This window comes from Melitaea cinxia, chromosome 1 (assembly GCF_905220565.1).
Source record: "Melitaea cinxia chromosome 1, ilMelCinx1.1, whole genome shotgun sequence".
Lineage (NCBI taxonomy): Eukaryota > Metazoa > Arthropoda > Insecta > Lepidoptera > Nymphalidae > Melitaea > Melitaea cinxia.
The window spans coordinates 2,092,827-2,112,782 of NC_059394.1; the positions used below are offsets into that span (position 1 = coordinate 2,092,827).

Genomic DNA, 19,956 nt, shown 5'->3' on the forward strand with positions numbered 1-19,956 from the left:
GGCGGGCAGGCGTCAGTCGGGCGTGTTACATGTATGTACGTACCGCCGATGACGTCGCAGTCGAGCTGCGGGCAGTCGGCGCGCAGCAGGGCGCGCGCGGCGGCGGCCAGCTGGCGCAGCTCGGCGGGCGCGAGGCGCGCGGCCAGCGCCAGCACGCTGAGCTGCGCGCGCGGGCCGGCGGGCAGGCGTCAGTCGGGCGTGTTACATGTATGTACGTACCGCCGATGACGTCGCAGTCGAGCTGCGGGCAGTCGGCGCGCAGCAGGGCGCGCGCGGCGGCGGCCAGCTGGCGCAGCTCGGCGGGCGCGAGGCGCGCGGCCAGCGCCAGCACGCTGAGCTGCGCGCGCGGGCCGGCGGGCAGGCGTCAGTCGGGCGTGTTACATGTATGTACGTACCGCCGATGACGTCGCAGTCGAGCTGCGGGCAGTCGGCGCGCAGCAGGGCGCGCGCGGCGGCGGCCAGCTGGCGCAGCTCGGCGGGCGCGAGGCGCGCGGCCAGCGCCAGCACGCTGAGCTGCGCGCGCGGGCCGGCGGGCAGGCGTCAGTCGGGCGTGTTACATGTATGTACGTACCGCCGATGACGTCGCAGTCGAGCTGCGGGCAGTCGGCGCGCAGCAGGGCGCGCGCGGCGGCGGCCAGCTGGCGCAGCTCGGCGGGCGCGAGGCGCGCGGCCAGCGCCAGCACGCTGAGCTGCGCGCGCGGGCCGGCGGGCAGGCGTCAGTCGGGCGTGTTACATGTATGTACGTACCGCCGATGACGTCGCAGTCGAGCTGCGGGCAGTCGGCGCGCAGCAGGGCGCGCGCGGCGGCGGCCAGCTGGCGCAGCTCGGCGGGCGCGAGGCGCGCGGCCAGCGCCAGCACGCTGAGCTGCGCGCGCGGGCCGGCGGGCAGGCGTCAGTCGGGCGTGTTACATGTATGTACGTACCGCCGATGACGTCGCAGTCGAGCTGCGGGCAGTCGGCGCGCAGCAGGGCGCGCGCGGCGGCGGCCAGCTGGCGCAGCTCGGCGGGCGCGAGGCGCGCGGCCAGCGCCAGCACGCTGAGCTGCGCGCGCGGGCCGGCGGGCAGGCGTCAGTCGGGCGTGTTACATGTATGTACGTACCGCCGATGACGTCGCAGTCGAGCTGCGGGCAGTCGGCGCGCAGCAGGGCGCGCGCGGCGGCGGCCAGCTGGCGCAGCTCGGCGGGCGCGAGGCGCGCGGCCAGCGCCAGCACGCTGAGCTGCGCGCGCGGGCCGGCGGGCAGGCGTCAGTCGGGCGTGTTACATGTATGTACGTACCGCCGATGACGTCGCAGTCGAGCTGCGGGCAGTCGGCGCGCAGCAGGGCGCGCGCGGCGGCGGCCAGCTGGCGCAGCTCGGCGGGCGCGAGGCGCGCGGCCAGCGCCAGCACGCTGAGCTGCGCGCGCGGGCCGGCGGGCAGGCGTCAGTCGGGCGTGTTACATGTATGTACGTACCGCCGATGACGTCGCAGTCGAGCTGCGGGCAGTCGGCGCGCAGCAGGGCGCGCGCGGCGGCGGCCAGCTGGCGCAGCTCGGCGGGCGCGAGGCGCGCGGCCAGCGCCAGCACGCTGAGCTGCGCGCGCGGGCCGGCGGGCAGGCGTCAGTCGGGCGTGTTACATGTATGTACGTACCGCCGATGACGTCGCAGTCGAGCTGCGGGCAGTCGGCGCGCAGCAGGGCGCGCGCGGCGGCGGCCAGCTGGCGCAGCTCGGCGGGCGCGAGGCGCGCGGCCAGCGCCAGCACGCTGAGCTGCGCGCGCGGGCCGGCGGGCAGGCGTCAGTCGGGCGTGTTACATGTATGTACGTACCGCCGATGACGTCGCAGTCGAGCTGCGGGCAGTCGGCGCGCAGCAGGGCGCGCGCGGCGGCGGCCAGCTGGCGCAGCTCGGCGGGCGCGAGGCGCGCGGCCAGCGCCAGCACGCTGAGCTGCGCGCGCGGGCCGGCGGGCAGGCGTCAGTCGGGCGTGTTACATGTATGTACGTACCGCCGATGACGTCGCAGTCGAGCTGCGGGCAGTCGGCGCGCAGCAGGGCGCGCGCGGCGGCGGCCAGCTGGCGCAGCTCGGCGGGCGCGAGGCGCGCGGCCAGCGCCAGCACGCTGAGCTGCGCGCGCGGGCCGGCGGGCAGGCGTCAGTCGGGCGTGTTACATGTATGTACGTACCGCCGATGACGTCGCAGTCGAGCTGCGGGCAGTCGGCGCGCAGCAGGGCGCGCGCGGCGGCGGCCAGCTGGCGCAGCTCGGCGGGCGCGAGGCGCGCGGCCAGCGCCAGCACGCTGAGCTGCGCGCGCGGGCCGGCGGGCAGGCGTCAGTCGGGCGTGTTACATGTATGTACGTACCGCCGATGACGTCGCAGTCGAGCTGCGGGCAGTCGGCGCGCAGCAGGGCGCGCGCGGCGGCGGCCAGCTGGCGCAGCTCGGCGGGCGCGAGGCGCGCGGCCAGCGCCAGCACGCTGAGCTGCGCGCGCGGGCCCGGCGCGCGCCCGCCCAGCGCTCGCCCGCGCTCTAGCGTGGCGTCGGGCAAACGCGCGCCCGCCGCCTGGAACTGCGCCAGGCGCTGCACCGCCGCGCCCGTGTCGCTGCGGGCGGGACATTCTATCTAGCGTGCTGCCGTACTCGAGTACGATATAACTAACTATACATATCAAAATCTGAGAAAATTGAGTTGTAAATTTAAATCTGTTTTGAACGAATACGAGTATAGTCTGACGCGAACTTGGGGAGGCCTATGTCCAGCAGTGGACTGCAATAGGCTGAGCTAATGATGCTGATGAGTATATGATATGGTATAGTGTAACCGTCTGGTCCCTTAATGTATATTACTATTAGCTTTCTATAACTATTGTTTTATGTACCTCCACTTTGTCCAATATTGTCAGTTTGCAGTTCTGCTGCGCCATAGTTATAATTTTAAATAATATTGTAAATAAAAAATACATAAATAAATTAACAGTAAGTTAAGATAGTTGCACAATTAAAAAATTACTACTTATATATTTTAAGCTCTGGTCACCTAACTGACCACTGCACTGCTCGAAAGCAGTATTACTTTACTGTGATCTTCTTCGGCCCCAGTCCGGCCGCAACAGATCTTAAGCAGGATATTTCCGGCAGTTCCCTACCTCAGTTCATACATTACAAACTAAGATAGTATACCGAATGTTAGCAAGAAACTTTTAAACTTCAACTTTTCCAATAGTCTCCTGAACATAGTTACCCAAAATCCTTGTGATAAATTTATTATCCTAGATACTAGACCTAGTGCTGTCCAACGATATTGTTGAGTTCTCTGGTTGTGCCCATCCGTTAGTCTAAGAAGATCCACACCATCGATCTGTGTATATCGGCTAAATTTCTTAGAGTCCCTAGTCTCCCAGCCCGAGAACGTACTAAATTTAAATATAACCAGGCCGATTTTGATAAAATCTGAGAGGAAATCGATCACATAGATTGGCACTGTGAGTTTAATTGCAGGACGCTGGAGGAGGGGGTGACTTACTTCTATGATACAATGTATCAGTTACACACTAAGTATATTATTCCAAGGAAACGCGAAATATCCCTTGGAAAGTCTCCCCCATGGTATACTACTTCCTTAATAAAGATAATTAAAGAAAAAGCCAAATTATTTTCTAAGTTTAATACTAATTGTTTTTGCTGGCAAACGAAAAAAAACCGACTTCAATTACATCGACAAGTAATACAACGTAAGTAGACGAAAAAATTGTCAAGTAAATACGCATTATCAAAGATTACTCCAAAAGTTGTAATCAGGCCTCGATGAAATTTAAATGTGACCACATGATAAACATCGGCTTTCGATTAAATTAAAAATCATCAAAATCGGTACATCCAGTAAAAGTTATGAGGATTTTCAAGGGTTTCCCCCTCGATTCCTCTGGGATCCCATCATCAGATCCTTGTTTCCTTAACATGGTACCACACCTGGGATATCTACTTTACAGAAGTTATGTGTTTTGGTTCGCTGTCGTATGGTGACGAACAACAGATTTGTGACATGTTCGGTGATTATATTAGAATCAACTTTCTAGAAAAATTCAGTGGTGGTATCTCAGAAATGCTTATACCAGAATCAACAGAGCCATCATTGGTGGATATCACTAGTATCTCGATTCGAACAAATGACGTGCTGGATCTACTGAAACGTGTTAATATTAATAAATCTGCAGGCCCGGACCATATTCACCCAATTTTTATAGCTAAATGCGCTAAAAGCCTTACCCTTCCACTATCCATCTTGTTTCGACGCTTACTGAATTCCGGATCAATTCCAACGATCTGGAAATCTACCTACATAACGCCCATTTACAAAAAAGGTGCCAGAAACAAAGTAGAAAATTACCGACCAATCTCCAAACTATGTTGTTTTGCAAAAATATTTGAAAAACTCGTTTATACACAATTATATTTCCATTTAAAAAATAGTTTTAGTGGACATCAGCATGGATTCATAAGGGGTAGATCCACCATCTCGAATCTCGTTTTATATAGTGATTTTTTGTCAGTCTGTATGGTGTATACTGATTATAGTAAATGTTTCGATCGTATAGACCACGTGATCTTATTGTGCAAGTTATCATTGGCCGGAATCAGGGGTAATCTCTTCAGGTGGTTTAAGTCCTACATTGAGGGTAGGTGCTAAACTGTGGTGTTAAATGGATACACGTCTAGAGCAATGGGGATAAACTCTGGAGTGCCTCAAGAATCTTTATTGGGGCCATTCCTATTCAATATTTTTATAAATGACATCTCTAGATATATTCAGTACTCCAAAATTCTTTTATATGCCAACGAAGTTAGGATCATGAAGCAAATAAGTTCAGTCGAAGATGCTTATATTTTGCAGAAAGACCTGCATAGTTTCCAAGACTACTGCTCAAAGAAAAAGCTTGGTCTTAACGTCTCAAAGTACTATACATGTTCGTTTACTAGAAAACAAAATCGTATACAATTCCCTTATCCGTTATCTTTGAATTGAATTGATATGCACATTGAGAACGTTGTAATTAAAGCCACGAAAGCACTGGGTTTCATTTTTAGAATTTCATCAGAGTTTAAATATAAAGACAATTAAGATGTTATGATATGAATGATGATGATATATGATAGAAGGTGTTATGCCATCTAAATGGAAGCTCGCATATGTAACCCCGAAAACTATAGACCGATCTCTAAGCTTTGTCACTTAGCAAAAGTATTGAAGCGCATAGTTCATAACCAGGTTTCCAGCAGATTAAAATCTTATTTTACACCTCATCAACATGGGTTTTTAAGGAATAGATCGACAGTGACTAATCTAGCTGTGTTTACTGATTTTATTTCACATCAGATGGACCGGAATAATCAAGTTGACATCATTTACACCGACTACGCAAAAGCCGCTTACCGCTTAGACCATAAAATGCTTTTGATGAAGCTCCAGAAAATTGGTATCAGGGGTAATCCGTTTTGATGGTTCACTTCATACATTCAGAATAGATCCCAAGCGGTAGTGTTAAAGGATTACATGTCTTCTTGTATCATAATCCCCTCGGGAGTACCTCAGGGATCTTTTCTGGACCCACTATTATTCACGATATTTATCAATGATATTGATCAATGCTTCTCTCATTCTCACGGCCTGCTTTTCGCAGATGATATAAAAAAAATTCGAGTAGTTAATAATGAGAATGATGCTAAAAAGCTTCAAAATGATTTGTTGAGTTTAGATAGTTACTGTTTTATTAATAAACTTAACCTTAATGTATCTAAATGCTTTTCCATTAGCTTTACTCGTAAAATCCAGCCTTATAGATCTAATTATTTTATTGGTAATCAACGGCTAACTTTGAATTATAATACAAGTAATTTAGGCGTAGTCATTGATAGTAAACTGGTTTTCGATAAACATGTAACCAATATCGTAAACAAAGCATCTAGAGCTCTGGGCTTTGTAATTCGTATGTCTAAGTCCTTCAAGAGAATGAAAACAGTAAAAGTTATTTATTGTGCTTATGTCCGGAGTCATCGTGAGTACGCAAGTGTCATTTGGAATCCTAGATATGACACATATATTAATTCAATCGAACAAATTCAGAAAAGGTTTACGCGATTTTTAAATTTCAAATTCCGCATTCCCAAAATGACATATTATGAGCGTTGTTAGAACTTTCACCTGTTGCCTCTCTTCTTAAGACGCAGTGTTTTAGATATTGTGTTCCTTCTCAAAATAGTAAGAGCTGTAATTGACTGCCCTGATCTGCTGCATAAAGTGTTGTTCAGGATACCATCACGTGCATCTCGTAACAATACTTATAAGCCGTTTATTATTCCATCCTCAGGTAAACACTATCGACAGAATAGTGTACTTATTAGAGCTTGTCGGGCGTGTAATAATATTAATGTTGATATCGACTTATTCCATGGGAGTATCAGTACCATAAAAATAGTGATTTTTAGATCTATGATGCAATCTGTACACACTGGTAACTAACTATTCTTGTTTAGCATTGTATGATTTTTTGTGTCTATATGTGGTAGCTTGCTATTAGCTTTTTTTTATTCATATTCTGTATTAGTTATAGTTATAATAAGCTGTAAGTTATCCTAATAAAATAAAATAAAATAAGATTTTGTATTGTTCCTTTGTTCGGAGCCATCTTGAATACGCATCTCCAGTTTGGAATCCGACTTACATAATTGTGTTTGCTCGCAAACGAAACAAACCGACTTCAATTACATCGAAGAGTAATACAACGTAGATCGACGAAAAAATAGTCAAGTAACTACGCGTTATCAAAGATTACTCAAAAAGTAGTTATCAGATCTCAATAAAATTTATATGTGACCACATGACAAACATCAGCTTTCGATTGAATTAAAAATTATTAAAATCGGTACACTCAGTAAAAAGTTATTGCGGATTTTCAAGAAGTTCCCTCGATTTCTCTGGGATCCCATCATCAGAACCTGGTTTCCTTATCATGGTACTAAACTTGGGATATCTCCTTTCCAACAAAAAAAGAATTATCAAAATCGGTACATCCAGTAGAAAGTTATACGGTATACAACGTAGGTCGACGAAAAAAGCGTCAAGTAAAAACGCATTATTAGATATAACTCGAAAAGTAGTTGTTAGATCTCAAATAAATTTAAATCGGACCAATTGATACACACCACCTTTAGAAAAAATAATATAGAAATATATAGAAAATATATAGAAAAAAATCCGTAAGCAACTCACTCTGGGTGCTGCTCGCAGTGCTGCAGCAGTCGCTCGAGCACTAGCGGCACGTCCGCGTCCACGGCCAGCAGTTGCAGCAGCGAGGCCAGGCTGGCGGCATTCACCAGTCCACGCAGCACCAGCTGCCCCAGCGCCTCCAGGACCAAGTCCAATTCACCGTGGCTCATTTCCAGTTTTCTGGTCATGGAAATTAATTGAAAACTTTTAATTATTTATAGAACGAGGATTGACTCAGACCCGAGTCCAACTTACCGTGACTCATTTCCAAATCTCTGATCGTAGATATTAATTGAAAACGCTTTATTTATTTATTTATCTTAGAACTTTATGAACTTTAATAAAGTTTATTATAACATTAAGAGTGCGTGAATGATGAAAAGGCATTGGATTGAATAAAGTTCGACCAAGCTATGTATGTGACCTACTCTGTCAATAGATATTGTATGGTACAGTCTCTGGTTGCGTGAGTGATGACATGTGAGGGAAGGTTCTGAGGGAAACCAAACCAAATGAAAGTCGATCTAGCACCAAGTTTATTAAGATTATTTTGAGTATATATAGGCAGAAGTTCAGACGTCATCCGCAGCAAACAAATAGCAATTTCATTAGAAATCTGCATCAGGCAAATAACAATTTCGTAATAAACTATATTTCGTATAAACTTATTTAAGGAGGTTATTAGTTTGCAAGACAATCATATTGCTCAATGTGCAGTAACCCGTACATTATATAGATATATTTACAAATATTGTGAGCAGGTGGCATGTAGTGATTTCGGCACACACAATTGACTGCGTCGTGTTTGTCCTAATCATTTTATGGCCATACTGTTGCGATTTTCATTTCTTGTATTTTTTTTCAGCCTATTGCAGTCCACTGCTGGACATAGGACTCCACAAGTTCGCGCCAAAAATGACGCGAACTCATGGGTGTTGCCCATAGTCACCATGCTGGGCAGGCGGGTTGATGACAGCAGGGCTGGCTTTGTCGCACCTAAGACGCTGCTACCCGTCTTCAGCCTGTGTATGAAAATACAGAATCACTCAAAATTTGAACTAGCGACCATCAGGTCAAGTATATTCATGTCACCGAAGTTTTATTTATTTTTTTGACATAAGGCACAGCAAGATATATTGTGCTCAAAATCTAAAGAAGCCTGTCTGAGGATGTACCATGCAAAAGATCACAGCTAAATAATACTGCTCTCAAGCAGTGTTGTGTTCCTGTGGTGAGTAAGGTGGCCAGAGCTGCTGGGGAAGGTCAGGAGTAAGGCCGGCAACGCACTTGCGATGATTCTGCTGTTTCAGTAACCACTCACCGTCAGGTGGAGCGTACGCTTTACGTATAAAAAGAAACAGTAGTTCAACAGCGAGGCAGGTCTCACCGCCAGGCGTCGTGTTGCGGTTCGTCGCAGGCCTCGATGAGCGCCTGCACGCTGTCAGAATGAAAGTTCTCCAGGAAGCGCCCCCAGCGCGCCAGTTGTTGCCCCACCTGAGCCCAGGACTGCGAGCTGTAATCACACCCAACACCAGACAATTAGGTTACCCAAACATTAGATCTCGGTTGGTAATTATTTTGCACTCTGATTTGTCGGCATTCTAAGTTGTTTTTAATATATTAGACATTCGAGCTACATATCAAAAATTTCTAATATTGGTGGAATATTCGGAAAGCGTGAGGCGTACGGGTTATGATACCAATATTAGGCCAAAAGCTCACTTCTTGTTGAATTTGTAATCGTTTTCTTGCTCTTGTTGACAGTAGTCCACCGCTTGTAATATCATTAGACTACGCGTTCCCGACGGCACTCTGCGGAATAACAATATTTTTTTAAAACATTACAGAATAGAACAAAAATATATCATAAGTCGTATAAATAGAATAATTATTTGTATTGCTAAATAATACAAAAAAAAAGATGGAAAAAAGCTTACATTATAATAATTGTGTTTGCTCGCAAACGAAAAAAAACCGACTTCAATTACATCGACAAGTAATACAACGTAGATCGACGAAAAAATAGTCAAGTAACTACGCGTTATCAAAGATTACTCAAAAAGTAGTTATCAGATCTCGATAAAATTTATATGTGATCATATGATAAACATCAGCTTTCGATTAAATTAAAAATTATCAAAATCGGTACACCCAGTAAAAAGTTATTACGGATTTTCGAGAGTTTCCCTCGATTTCTCTGGGATCCCATCATCAGATCCTGGTTTCCTTATCACGGTACCAAACTAGGGATATCCCCTTTCCAACAAAAAAAGAATTATCAAAATCGGTACATCCAGTAGAAAGTTATGCGGTATAATACAACGTAGGTCGACGAAAAAAGCGTCAAGTAAAAACGCATTATTAGATATAACTCGAAAAGTAGTTGTTAGATCTCAAATAAATTTAAATGGGACCAATTGGCACACACCACCTTTCGATTAAAACAAAATTTGTTGAAATCGATCTACCCGGTCAAAAGTTCTGATGTAACATACATAAACAAAAAAAAAAAAAAAAATAATTGTATTTGCTCGCAAACGAAAAAAAAACCGACTTCAATTACATCGACGAGTAATACAACGTAGATCGACGAAAAAATACTCAAGTAACTGCGCGTTATCAAAGATTACTCAAAAATTAGTTATCAGATCTCAATGAAATTTATATGTGACCACATGACAAATATCAGCTTTCGATTAAATAAAAAATCATTAAAATCGGTACACCCAGTAAAAAGTTATTGCGGATTTTCAAGAAGTTCCCTCGATTTCTCTAGGATCCCATTATCAGATCCTGATTTCCTTATCACGGTACTAAACTAAGGATATCTTCTTTCCAACAAAAAAAGAATTATCAAAATCGGTACACCCAGTAAAAAGTTATTGCGGATTTTCAAGAATTTCCATCAATTTCTCTAGGATCCCATCATCAGATCCTAGTTTCCTTATCATGATACCAAACTAGGGATATCTCCTTTCCAACAAAAAAAGAATTATCAAAATCGGTACATCCAGTAGAAAGTTATGCGGTATAATACAACGTAGGTCGACGAAAAAAGCGTCAAGTAAAAACGCATTATTAGATATAGCTCGAAAAGTAGTTGTTAGATCTCAAATAAATTTAAATGGGACCAATTGGCACACACCACCTTTCGATTAAAAGAAAATTTGTCGAAATCGCTCCACCCAGCCAAAAGTTCTGATGTAACATACATAAAAAAAAAAAAAAAAAAAAAATAGTCGAATTGAGAACCTCCTCCTTTTTTGGAAGTCGGTTAAAAAATACAGTCGAATTGAGAACCTCCTCCTTTTTTGAAAGTCGGTTAAAAAGAACATAGTTTTGTCGTTGATTAAAATTTACCTACTGGTAAGTATATCATATTCTATTAATATGCTATACCAGCAATCGATGTAATGAAACACGCTCTTAGTCATAATTTTCGCTATGTATGTAATAAACAATTAGTTGAAGTAGCTCGCGCACTGGCGCCACTGCTGCGTCAGCCCTGTGTGTGCGTGAACCTGAGCAGCGCGTCCTCGCTGAAGCAGGTGCGGCGCACGAAGGCGAGCAGCTCGTCCTTGGGCAGCTTGTTGAAGTAGCTCGCGCACTGGCGCCACTGCTGCGTCAGCCCTGTGTGTGCGTGTACCTGAGCAGCGCGTCCTCGCTGAAGCAGGTGCGGCGCACGAAGGCGAGCAGCTCGTCCTTGGGCAGCTTGTTGAAGTAGCTCGCGCACTGGCGCCACTGCTGCATCCAGCGCTTGCTGCTGCCCGCGCCACACGCCTACACACACTCTATTGAGTTGGGACACAGCTGGAATTATCTTGCATTTGTTGTTGCGAGGCTCAACTGGAGAAGTAACTCAACACCACAGACGATGCACAGCTAAATAATAGTAGTATTGCGGTCATGTGGTGAGTAAGATGAGCAGAGCTCTTGGGGATCGCCGAGGGTAAGGTCGGCAACGCGCTTGTGATGCACCTCGGCTTGCAGACATTCATAGGTTAATAAAAATACATATAATTTGAAAAAATTAAAAATAACGAGGTTTTATAATTTAAGAACATTTTCTTAAATTTCTTATCGAACAAAAAAATATTTAAAAAATCTAATACATACACTAAAAAAATACTTCGTGAGCCAGTTGGTGTAGAGCGAGTTTATGGAGACCGGAATCTTGATGGCGGGCGGCAGTGTTCTCAGGAACTTGATAAGGAGGCCCACGTTCTCAGGCTTCATCAGGCTCAGGATGTGGCTGGCTAATTGCCCTGGGGACGGCTGGCCTAGCAGCAGCTTGTAGTCTAGGTCTGGACATAGAGGGCGTTGTTTATGATGTGGTTAATCAAAGTTAAGGACCAAGGATTTTACAGCAGAAATTAAAACCACCCAACAGCTAATAAAGGATAGCTTCTGGATTTACAGGTTTCGAATTGAACGATATGATTGAGATAAAGAAAAGTTTCCCTGTGAAACAAAAAACCTATCTACCCATAACAAACCATACCTTTCTGTTGGATACATCTTATACGTCAGTCAAATTGTTAGCAATCGGTGAAAATGGCCCTTAGAGTGGTGTATGGTTTCAAGTTTATATCAGCGTAAAGAACCTTCTAAGTTTGTATCCATAGTTTAACAACAAATGTTCAAATACTAACAATAAATACACGTATGTAAATCAAATTTATGACAATCAAACAGGAAAGTTGAAAAAAGAATTACGTTTTAAGTTTTCGTAGGATAAAGCCCAGTATGAATAAATCTGCGACGCAAAAACTATAATTATCCCTTGATAATCCAATGTACCTTGTGAAACGGCCTTAGCCTTCTTTAGCAGTTTAATGTGTTCGGCGACGGTGAGGCCGTACATCTGCGTCTTGTCGTCGACACTCTTCAGTATCGTGAACAGGTTGATGAGACCCGCGTGGTCGGTGCCCGGAATCAGCGGCCACAGCGCGTCTCGAATACTAAACATTACTTTGCTGAAGTATGCTTTTAAAGTATTATAACCTTTCGACTGTCAAATTGAGAATGAAGTATTTTTCAGTTAGTGCTAAGTTGTGATTCGAAATATAATTACTTATGAGAAGTACAGAAAGTTAGTACTTTTTCTTCAATAAAATATTTTTGAGTTTTTGATGTTTGTGAGCGAAATATGCTATATTTTAACGGGAGAAAACCGAACAGTCGAAATCGTGTAATCCACGCTAAGGATTTAAAAGATTACGATTTAATCGAAAGCACTGAAGGAAATAAATATTTTCTAACCTAGCAGAAGATCACAGCTAAATATTTCTATAATCAAACAGTATTGGGCTTCTGTCGTGAGCGAGGCGACCAGAGCTCCCGGGGAGGATCGGGGGTAGGGTCGGAAACACGATGCGATGCTTCTAGCGTCGCAAGCGTCTACAAGCTACGGTAACCGCTCGCCATCAGGAGAGCCGGAAGCTCGATTACCGACCCAGTTGTATAAACAAAATGAAGGCGGAAAAGTGTGTTTAACTGAGGTAGGGCACAGCAGGAATTTCCTGCTCAAAATATGGAGCAGCCCGACTGGGGTAGTACCTCGACCTTACAGAAGATCACAGCTAAATAATACTGTTTTCAAGCAGTATTGTGTTCCTGTTGGTGAGTAAGGTGACCAGAGCTCCTGGGGGGATTGGGGATTGGGTCGGTAACGCGCTTGCGATGCTTCTGGTGTTGCAGACGTCTATAGTCTTCGGTAATCGCTTACCATCAGGTGAGCCGTACGCTTGTTTGCCGACCTAGTGACATAAAAGTGGTACCGGTCGCAGGCGCGGCGGCCGGCGGCGCCGGGCGGCAGCGTGTCGGCGCGCGCGCGCGCGGGCGCGGCGGCGGCGTGCTGCAGCCACACGGCGAGCGGCTCCAGCGCGTGCCGCTGCGCCAGCGCCGCCGCCAGCCGCGCGCCCTCGCCGCCCTCGCCGCCCGCCCTGCGCGACCTCTGTTTTTACTTCTGTTACGTTTATTTCATTACTTCATCATCACGTAAGCCTAATATAGTCCACTGCTGGACGTAGGCCTCCACAAATTCGTGCCAAAATGGACTTAACTCATGTGTTTTACCCGTAGTCACCACACGTCACACGTTTATCTATACACACACACACACATATACATATATATATATATATATATATATATATATATATATATATATATATATATATATATAGTAATTATACTTTTTCTGTTCCTTTTAGTAGAAATCCCAAAATAAAGACTATATTTGCGTTTCTCTAAAACAAGAAATTTAGTTCTACTATTACATATTTTCTATATTTACAACTTTTTTAGCATTTAAACTACATTATAATTACAATATTCACTTACCTAGAACAAGAAAAACAGCATTTAAAGCATTTATTTAAACTAATTTTCTTACAACCTTAATGTAAAAATATTTCTGTCATCACAACAAAGTTTTATCCTGTCCTGACAATAAAATAAACAATAATTGTGTTTGCTCGCAAACGAAAAAAAACCGACTTCAATTACATCGACAAGTAATAACGATATAGACAATAATACAACGTGGATCGACGAAAAAATAGTCAAGCAACTACGCGTTATCAATGATTACTCAAAAAGTAGTTATCAGATCTCGATAAAATTTATATGTGACCACATGATAAACATCAGCTTTCGATTAAATTAAAAATTATCAAAATCGGTACACCCAGTAAAAAGTTATTACGGATTTTCGAGAGTTTCCCTCGATTTCTCTGAGATCCCATCATCAGATCCTGGTTTCCTTATCACGGTACCAAACTAGGGATATCCCCTTTCCAACAAAAAAAGAATTATCAAAATCGGTACATTCAGTAGAAAGTTACGCGGTATAATACAACGTCGGTCGACGAAAAAAGCGTCAAGTAAAAACGCATTATTAGATATAACTCGAAAAGTAGTTGTTAGCTCTCAAATATTTTTTAATTATTTTATTATATTAATTTATTAATTTAAATGGGACCAATTGGCACACACCCCCTTTCGATTAACACAAAATTTGTCGAAATCGGTCTACCCGGTCAAAAGTTCTGATGTAACATACATAAAAAAAAAAAAAATACAGTCGAATTGAGAACCTCTTCCTTTTTTGGAAGTCGGTTAAAAAGGGTTTAACTAAAACAACTAACAAAATATAAAATGAGTGTTATGTTTTCTTTACATATATATTATGAAAATAAAATAGAAAATTACAAAATTCATTATTGAGAAATACATCAACATGGAATAAGGCAAAATTAATTTCGTTTATAGCTTAAATTTATTTAACTTGATTACAGTAAAAAACATTTGATATATTATGTGCCTATATAGTATGTTGTATTTCTTAAAGACTCGGAGACGCCTGACATTTATGTGTGAACAACCGAATCCTGCAACCGTGTATTCGATTATTATCCACGACGCCGAGCCGTCACCACGTACCATTCTCTTACCCACGGCGCAGAACCGTCCACACAACTTTGTACTTTCTTTATATTTTATATGATACGTTAAAAATACATTCCACTTATTAACCAGCCTTCGGATACCCAGTTTACCCTAGCCACCGGGGTACAAGGCACTGGCCCCAAGAATGTTCAAAATTGAACCGGTCGTATGCGAAACGAATCGTGTGCTAAATGCAATTGACAATAAAAGTAATTTTCAGTATCAAACTCATGAGGTAGTACTAACTTGGCTACTCGGTAGATGACCTCCCGACGGTACTCCTGGTCTGCATTAAAGAGCAGCCCGTTGACAGAGACGCCCAGCTTGCGAATCCTCTCCACCTCGCCCATAACACTCAGCTTTTCGATACACTGTCTTATTATTGACATTTGTTCCTCTGTTGCACTGTTCTCTGACAACGTTTTATACGCCATCTAGAAATAGTAATACAAACCTAAACTTAAAGATCACAGCCAAATAATAGTTGTTTGAGCGTCTACTGCCGGCTGTTTGACGGCGCGGTTTTACGCGGCGGAGATGGAAGACATCCTACCCTCCCGGGACATTTGCGCGAGGGGAGGAGGTCGTACTGTTGGCCCTGTACGCGTACGACCGTGCGTTCTTTGTGTCGGTTTTTTTTCCTTTTGAAAACTTTCCAGCTAACCCAAAGTAACTCTTCCACGCGGAAGAAGTCGTGGTCAGAAGCTAGTATAACATATTATGCCCGTTACCTCACGAGCCCGCAGCCACCGGCCGGAGGGAGCGCAGTATACAGCGCAGCAGCTTACACGACCACAGAAAAGCAACCGTGAGCACCAGGGATCGAAAGCACAAAATGATGTTACATTTTAGACGGACCTGCTTGGGCTCCGCCAGGTAGGCGTGGTCTCGCTGCGCAGGCGCGCTGGCGGCCACCAGCGCGGCGTACAGCGCGGCGGAGGCCGCTGCCTCCGAGTGTTGAGCGCGCAGCAGCCGCGCCCGCGGGTCCTCGCCCCCTGCCCCGCCCAGCACGCCACTCGCCCCGCCCTCGGTCCCTCCCCTGGAACCCCCACGCAGCAGACACGCCGTGCTTAACGCCGTGTCCTTGTACAGCAACTCTAAGGCGCACTTGGCCACCACTGTGAATTTTATACAATATAATCTTGAGACTACTTTTTTGAATGCGATAAATTTTTTACCATCCGCAACCTGGCTGATATTTAAATGATTGGTCATTTAAAGATATAATTTTTTCCAATTTTTTTTTTTAATTATGCCAGTGTCAATATACAATATGTATAATTCATGTGGTTTTTTTTTTCAAAATATATCTACATCTATTAATCTCTGCTTGTACAAACATTATTCTCAATATATCGTATCATCAAGCCTAATCATCATAGTTAAACCGTCTTTTTCTTTTTAACTTACCCTCAGTTTCCAACTCGCTGATCTCTCCGTTCTCCAGCGTGTTCTGTATGTAGAACCACTTGAGCACCGACTGGCCGACACTGGACTCCCCATCTAGGTCGTCGGGGAGGGAGAAGCGGTCGTAGCAGTAGTAGTTGGTGCTAACATCGAACTCCGGATACAACGAGCGGTAGAACTCCTGGCAGTGTACCGTGCGCTCCATCGTGTCAGAAGGAACCGACTTACCGCTGCTGGACGAAATGTTACTCATTTATTTAAACTAGTGGTCGCCTAGTGGTCGAAATTCGGCCATAATTAATTTAAATTATAAGTTGAACATTATTAAGGTTTTAAGAGCCATTTCACAATTTTACGCTCTGCAAGTTTAGGTAAATTTGGTCGCATCGCGCGAGTCGTACGAGCCGCGCGATCTTTGTGCTAGTAAGTATAGTGTGACAACCAAAAGACCATCTTGATCATTTTCTAATGTATAATAAAAATTGATAACTATGGTATAAAATGTTTTTTACATAATTAATTTGTTAAAAATTTCAAGTATGTATATATATGTATAACAACAGTCAATAAATTTAAAATAAAAATAAAAGAATCATTTTTAGGAAACAATTTTTTTAAAATTGATTTAGATTTTTTAGTTTATGAATGAATCTAATATTTACGATATGAATTAAATAGCATTTTATGACATCGACACTGACAAACATATTAATTAACAAATAACAAGACAAACAGATTTAAATGCCTATTTGTATTGATAATGTGAGAAAAGAAAATTAAATTATACATTTGTTCACAGAAATTATCATTATATCATTTTACAGTCATTTTCGTAATATGTTTATTCTATTTATATTTTATTATGAAAGTATCAAATGCAGTTTATCCACTATAACAACAGGCGCTTGGCACGTGTGAGCGAAAGAGACGGCTGCACAGAATTAGGCGTGGACCTTACCTCTAAGAGCGCTAGCGCTCGACTGATTTACTGGGCTTGATGCGTGGTAATATATACTATCTTTTTATTATTTAATATAAAATGTATTAAAATGATTACACCTTTTTTTTTGTATTCCTTAATGATGTAATTTTGTTTACTTTGATGAAGATAGTTCGTTAAAAATTCTTAGTTTTGTAAGAAAAATATCGCTTTTAAAATTGTACTTATTTAAAAATTATTCGTAACTTTAATTTTTTTTTTATCGTTTAATAGAGATTCAAATGGAATAAAAATCTGTGATAGTCCTCATCAAAATTATATTCCACATATTACGATATTTTTTTAAAATGGTTTCAACGTAGAGTTTATTAAAAAGTAGGAATTCAAAGTATACATTGCGACCGTTTACCCAGGGAGGAGGCTGATGAAAAGGTTAATAATTTTATACACATAATATAAATCAAAATTCTGATCTGACTATCGACTACAACAAAGGTTGCTCTATTATATTTCAAGAATATAAATTACATTATTGCATCCAACACTGAGATTAACGACGTCAAAATATTACAATTTCGCGGATTGTTACCGATTTTTGTGAAATGGCTCTTAATGAATTTATATGGTTATGTTTAACATTCAGTAAAGACAAACAATATTTATCTATAATCTATTCTCAATTTGATGTCAGACTTTAACAATAAACAAAAGAGTAGTATATAATATGCGTGTGTGTCAAATTCATGGTAGTGTGTGTAATGTTTTTTTCTTTTATTAATTTAATGTATATTTAATGGATACATAATTTAAAAAATATATTAACGTTCTGCGCTCCTTCTCTATATAAACTATAAGTGTACGAAATTTCATATCATCATTCAAATTAATTCATCCACCGTTCGCGCAATTTCCGTAAAAAGGGGTACGTTTTTGCTTCACGTATTAATATGTAGATCAACGACAAGGAAACGATGGAGGACGAACAAAGGAAAAATAATACAGATGATTTTCCCAATGTTAACTTAGAATGGAGAAAACACGAGACATCTGATAAATTATGATAATTGTGCAAAAATTACATAATTCGTTTGTTAAGAAAACATTGAATTAATTGAAAAGTTATACACTAACCTTATATTGAGTTTGCTTTGGAATGTCTCCAATAAGTAATTGAGTAGAGGAACTTTTTTCTCGGGCTGTATGGGAGATACCAAATCTTTTTTCTCTATGACTGGCTGGAATAGAAAAACAAAATGCGAATTTCTAAATCTTTTTTTTTCATACTTTTATATTAGATTTTCTTAGGGATCAGTTACCGTAGTAATAGCGTCAGAGAATTCATCTTCGGTGGATGGCCAACGTGCTTCTAGGCGATGGTTCTCTTTCAAAGCTGCACCCATTTGTTGCAAGCTTTCCAGCTCAAGACTAAGCCTGTAATAAGAATATTTAAAATTTTAATTTAATATTTGTGTTTTAATAATAACATTCAATTTTCATATTTTCAAAATTATAATTTAGCCGCGTCAGCAGCGTTGCGGCTTATTTGTAATTGGCGCGAGGTAGTGGTAGTGTAGTGGTAGCGGTGGCGGTAGTGCGCACGGCCAGTACCTGGCGTGCAGCATGTCGTGCAGGCGGTGCGGCGGCGCGGCGGCCAGCGCGGCGGCCAGCAGGCGGCTGCGCTCGGGCGCGAGGTAGTGGTAGTGTAGTGGTAGCGGTGGCGGTAGTGCGCACGGCCAGTACCTGGCGTGCAGCATGTCGTGCAGGCGGTGCGGCGGCGCGGCGGCCAGCGCGGCGGCCAGCAGGCGGCTGCGCTCGGGCGCGAGGTAGTGGTAGTGTAGTGGTAGCGGTGGCGGTAGTGCGCACGGCCAGTACCTGGCGTGCAGCATGTCGTGCAGGCGGTGCGGCGGCGCGGCGGCCAGCGCGGCGGCCAGCAGGCGGCTGCGCTCGGGCGTGTCCACGTGCGCGTGCGCGTGCGCCGCCACGCGCGCCAGCAGCGGCGCGGCGGGCGCGTACCTCAGCGCGGCCAGACGTCGTGCCGCCGCCGCCGCCGCGCCCCCTCCGGCCGCCCCCGCCTCGAGGGCGCGCTCGCCCACTGCCGTCAGCACCATGCCCTCCCTGCGGAAACCGTGTCCTTGAACCTCAACGTGTCACAGCGAGATGGGGAAACGCGATTCTTTTGAAGGTAATATCCTTGTATGTAATATATAGGTATTAGTTAGGACACCGGTCGATTCCTCTCGGGAAGCACCTGTCAGTGAAAAAGTACCCTAAGGGTGCTAAGCTGGTAGAAATGGAGCGGAGCACGCCGTGAATCAACCAATCACAGAGATTTTAACTTCATATTGGCTCACCAGAACCGTTTTAGACTCCATTGTACCAAATACATTTTAAAGTACTTTTATAAAGTTATTTACAAAAATAAATTGTTTGTTACCTTGTCTGATCATCATCTCCTGCGATCCGCAGAAGTTTTGCTAATTTTAGCAATTTATGGCTCGCTAAATACGCATTCGGATTTGCCGTCAAACAATCGTCTATCAGCGTCATCTTGTCCTCGCATAGTCGAACTGTAATAAAAATATGACTGAACACGTGTATCTCATAGGATTAATTTTGTTATAAAATTGTATGAGTAATACCTTGAATAGGTAGGGCGGTAAAGTTGAAAGCGTTTAGTATTGGAAGGGCAGCAATAAGATCTAGCTCTTGCTCTATTTCCTTGTTACCATCCTCGATTAGTAAAAGACAGCACCTGGAAAAATAGATATTAATTTAATTCAAAATTTAACAATTTCGGTGTACACGCATCATGCAATATGCAATTGCACAAATAAATAAAATTGAAGTGTCTGTTTGTAATATTAAAACAGCAGCTTTTTACTAAATGCATATGGATGTATACACGGTACATATACCAAAGAAACAG

General features: G+C 43.9%; 1 protein-coding gene across 1 annotated transcript in view; it reads right to left on the reverse strand.

The window, feature by feature from the left end:
- LOC123670261 overlaps nucleotides 1–19,956 on the reverse strand; it is a 68,112-nt gene that overhangs the window by 7,911 nt on the left and 40,245 nt on the right. Inside the window, exons 28-57 of the mRNA XM_045603804.1 lie at nucleotides 19,670–19,782; nucleotides 19,465–19,597; nucleotides 18,903–19,145; nucleotides 18,347–18,461; nucleotides 18,162–18,265; nucleotides 16,094–16,320; nucleotides 15,730–15,801; nucleotides 15,542–15,678; nucleotides 14,930–15,117; nucleotides 13,012–13,176; nucleotides 12,032–12,207; nucleotides 11,348–11,535; nucleotides 10,878–11,011; nucleotides 8,954–9,043; nucleotides 8,619–8,744; nucleotides 7,235–7,411; nucleotides 2,318–2,570; nucleotides 2,142–2,273; nucleotides 1,966–2,097; nucleotides 1,790–1,921; nucleotides 1,614–1,745; nucleotides 1,438–1,569; nucleotides 1,262–1,393; nucleotides 1,086–1,217; nucleotides 910–1,041; nucleotides 734–865; nucleotides 558–689; nucleotides 382–513; nucleotides 206–337; nucleotides 30–161 (exon numbers count right to left, since the gene is read on the reverse strand). Of these exons, the coding sequence (XP_045459760.1) occupies nucleotides 30–161; nucleotides 206–337; nucleotides 382–513; nucleotides 558–689; nucleotides 734–865; nucleotides 910–1,041; nucleotides 1,086–1,217; nucleotides 1,262–1,393; nucleotides 1,438–1,569; nucleotides 1,614–1,745; nucleotides 1,790–1,921; nucleotides 1,966–2,097; nucleotides 2,142–2,273; nucleotides 2,318–2,570; nucleotides 7,235–7,411; nucleotides 8,619–8,744; nucleotides 8,954–9,043; nucleotides 10,878–11,011; nucleotides 11,348–11,535; nucleotides 12,032–12,207; nucleotides 13,012–13,176; nucleotides 14,930–15,117; nucleotides 15,542–15,678; nucleotides 15,730–15,801; nucleotides 16,094–16,320; nucleotides 18,162–18,265; nucleotides 18,347–18,461; nucleotides 18,903–19,145; nucleotides 19,465–19,597; nucleotides 19,670–19,782 (4,357 nt within the window). The remainder of the gene's footprint in view (nucleotides 1–29; nucleotides 162–205; nucleotides 338–381; nucleotides 514–557; nucleotides 690–733; nucleotides 866–909; nucleotides 1,042–1,085; nucleotides 1,218–1,261; nucleotides 1,394–1,437; nucleotides 1,570–1,613; nucleotides 1,746–1,789; nucleotides 1,922–1,965; nucleotides 2,098–2,141; nucleotides 2,274–2,317; nucleotides 2,571–7,234; nucleotides 7,412–8,618; nucleotides 8,745–8,953; nucleotides 9,044–10,877; nucleotides 11,012–11,347; nucleotides 11,536–12,031; nucleotides 12,208–13,011; nucleotides 13,177–14,929; nucleotides 15,118–15,541; nucleotides 15,679–15,729; nucleotides 15,802–16,093; nucleotides 16,321–18,161; nucleotides 18,266–18,346; nucleotides 18,462–18,902; nucleotides 19,146–19,464; nucleotides 19,598–19,669; nucleotides 19,783–19,956) is intronic.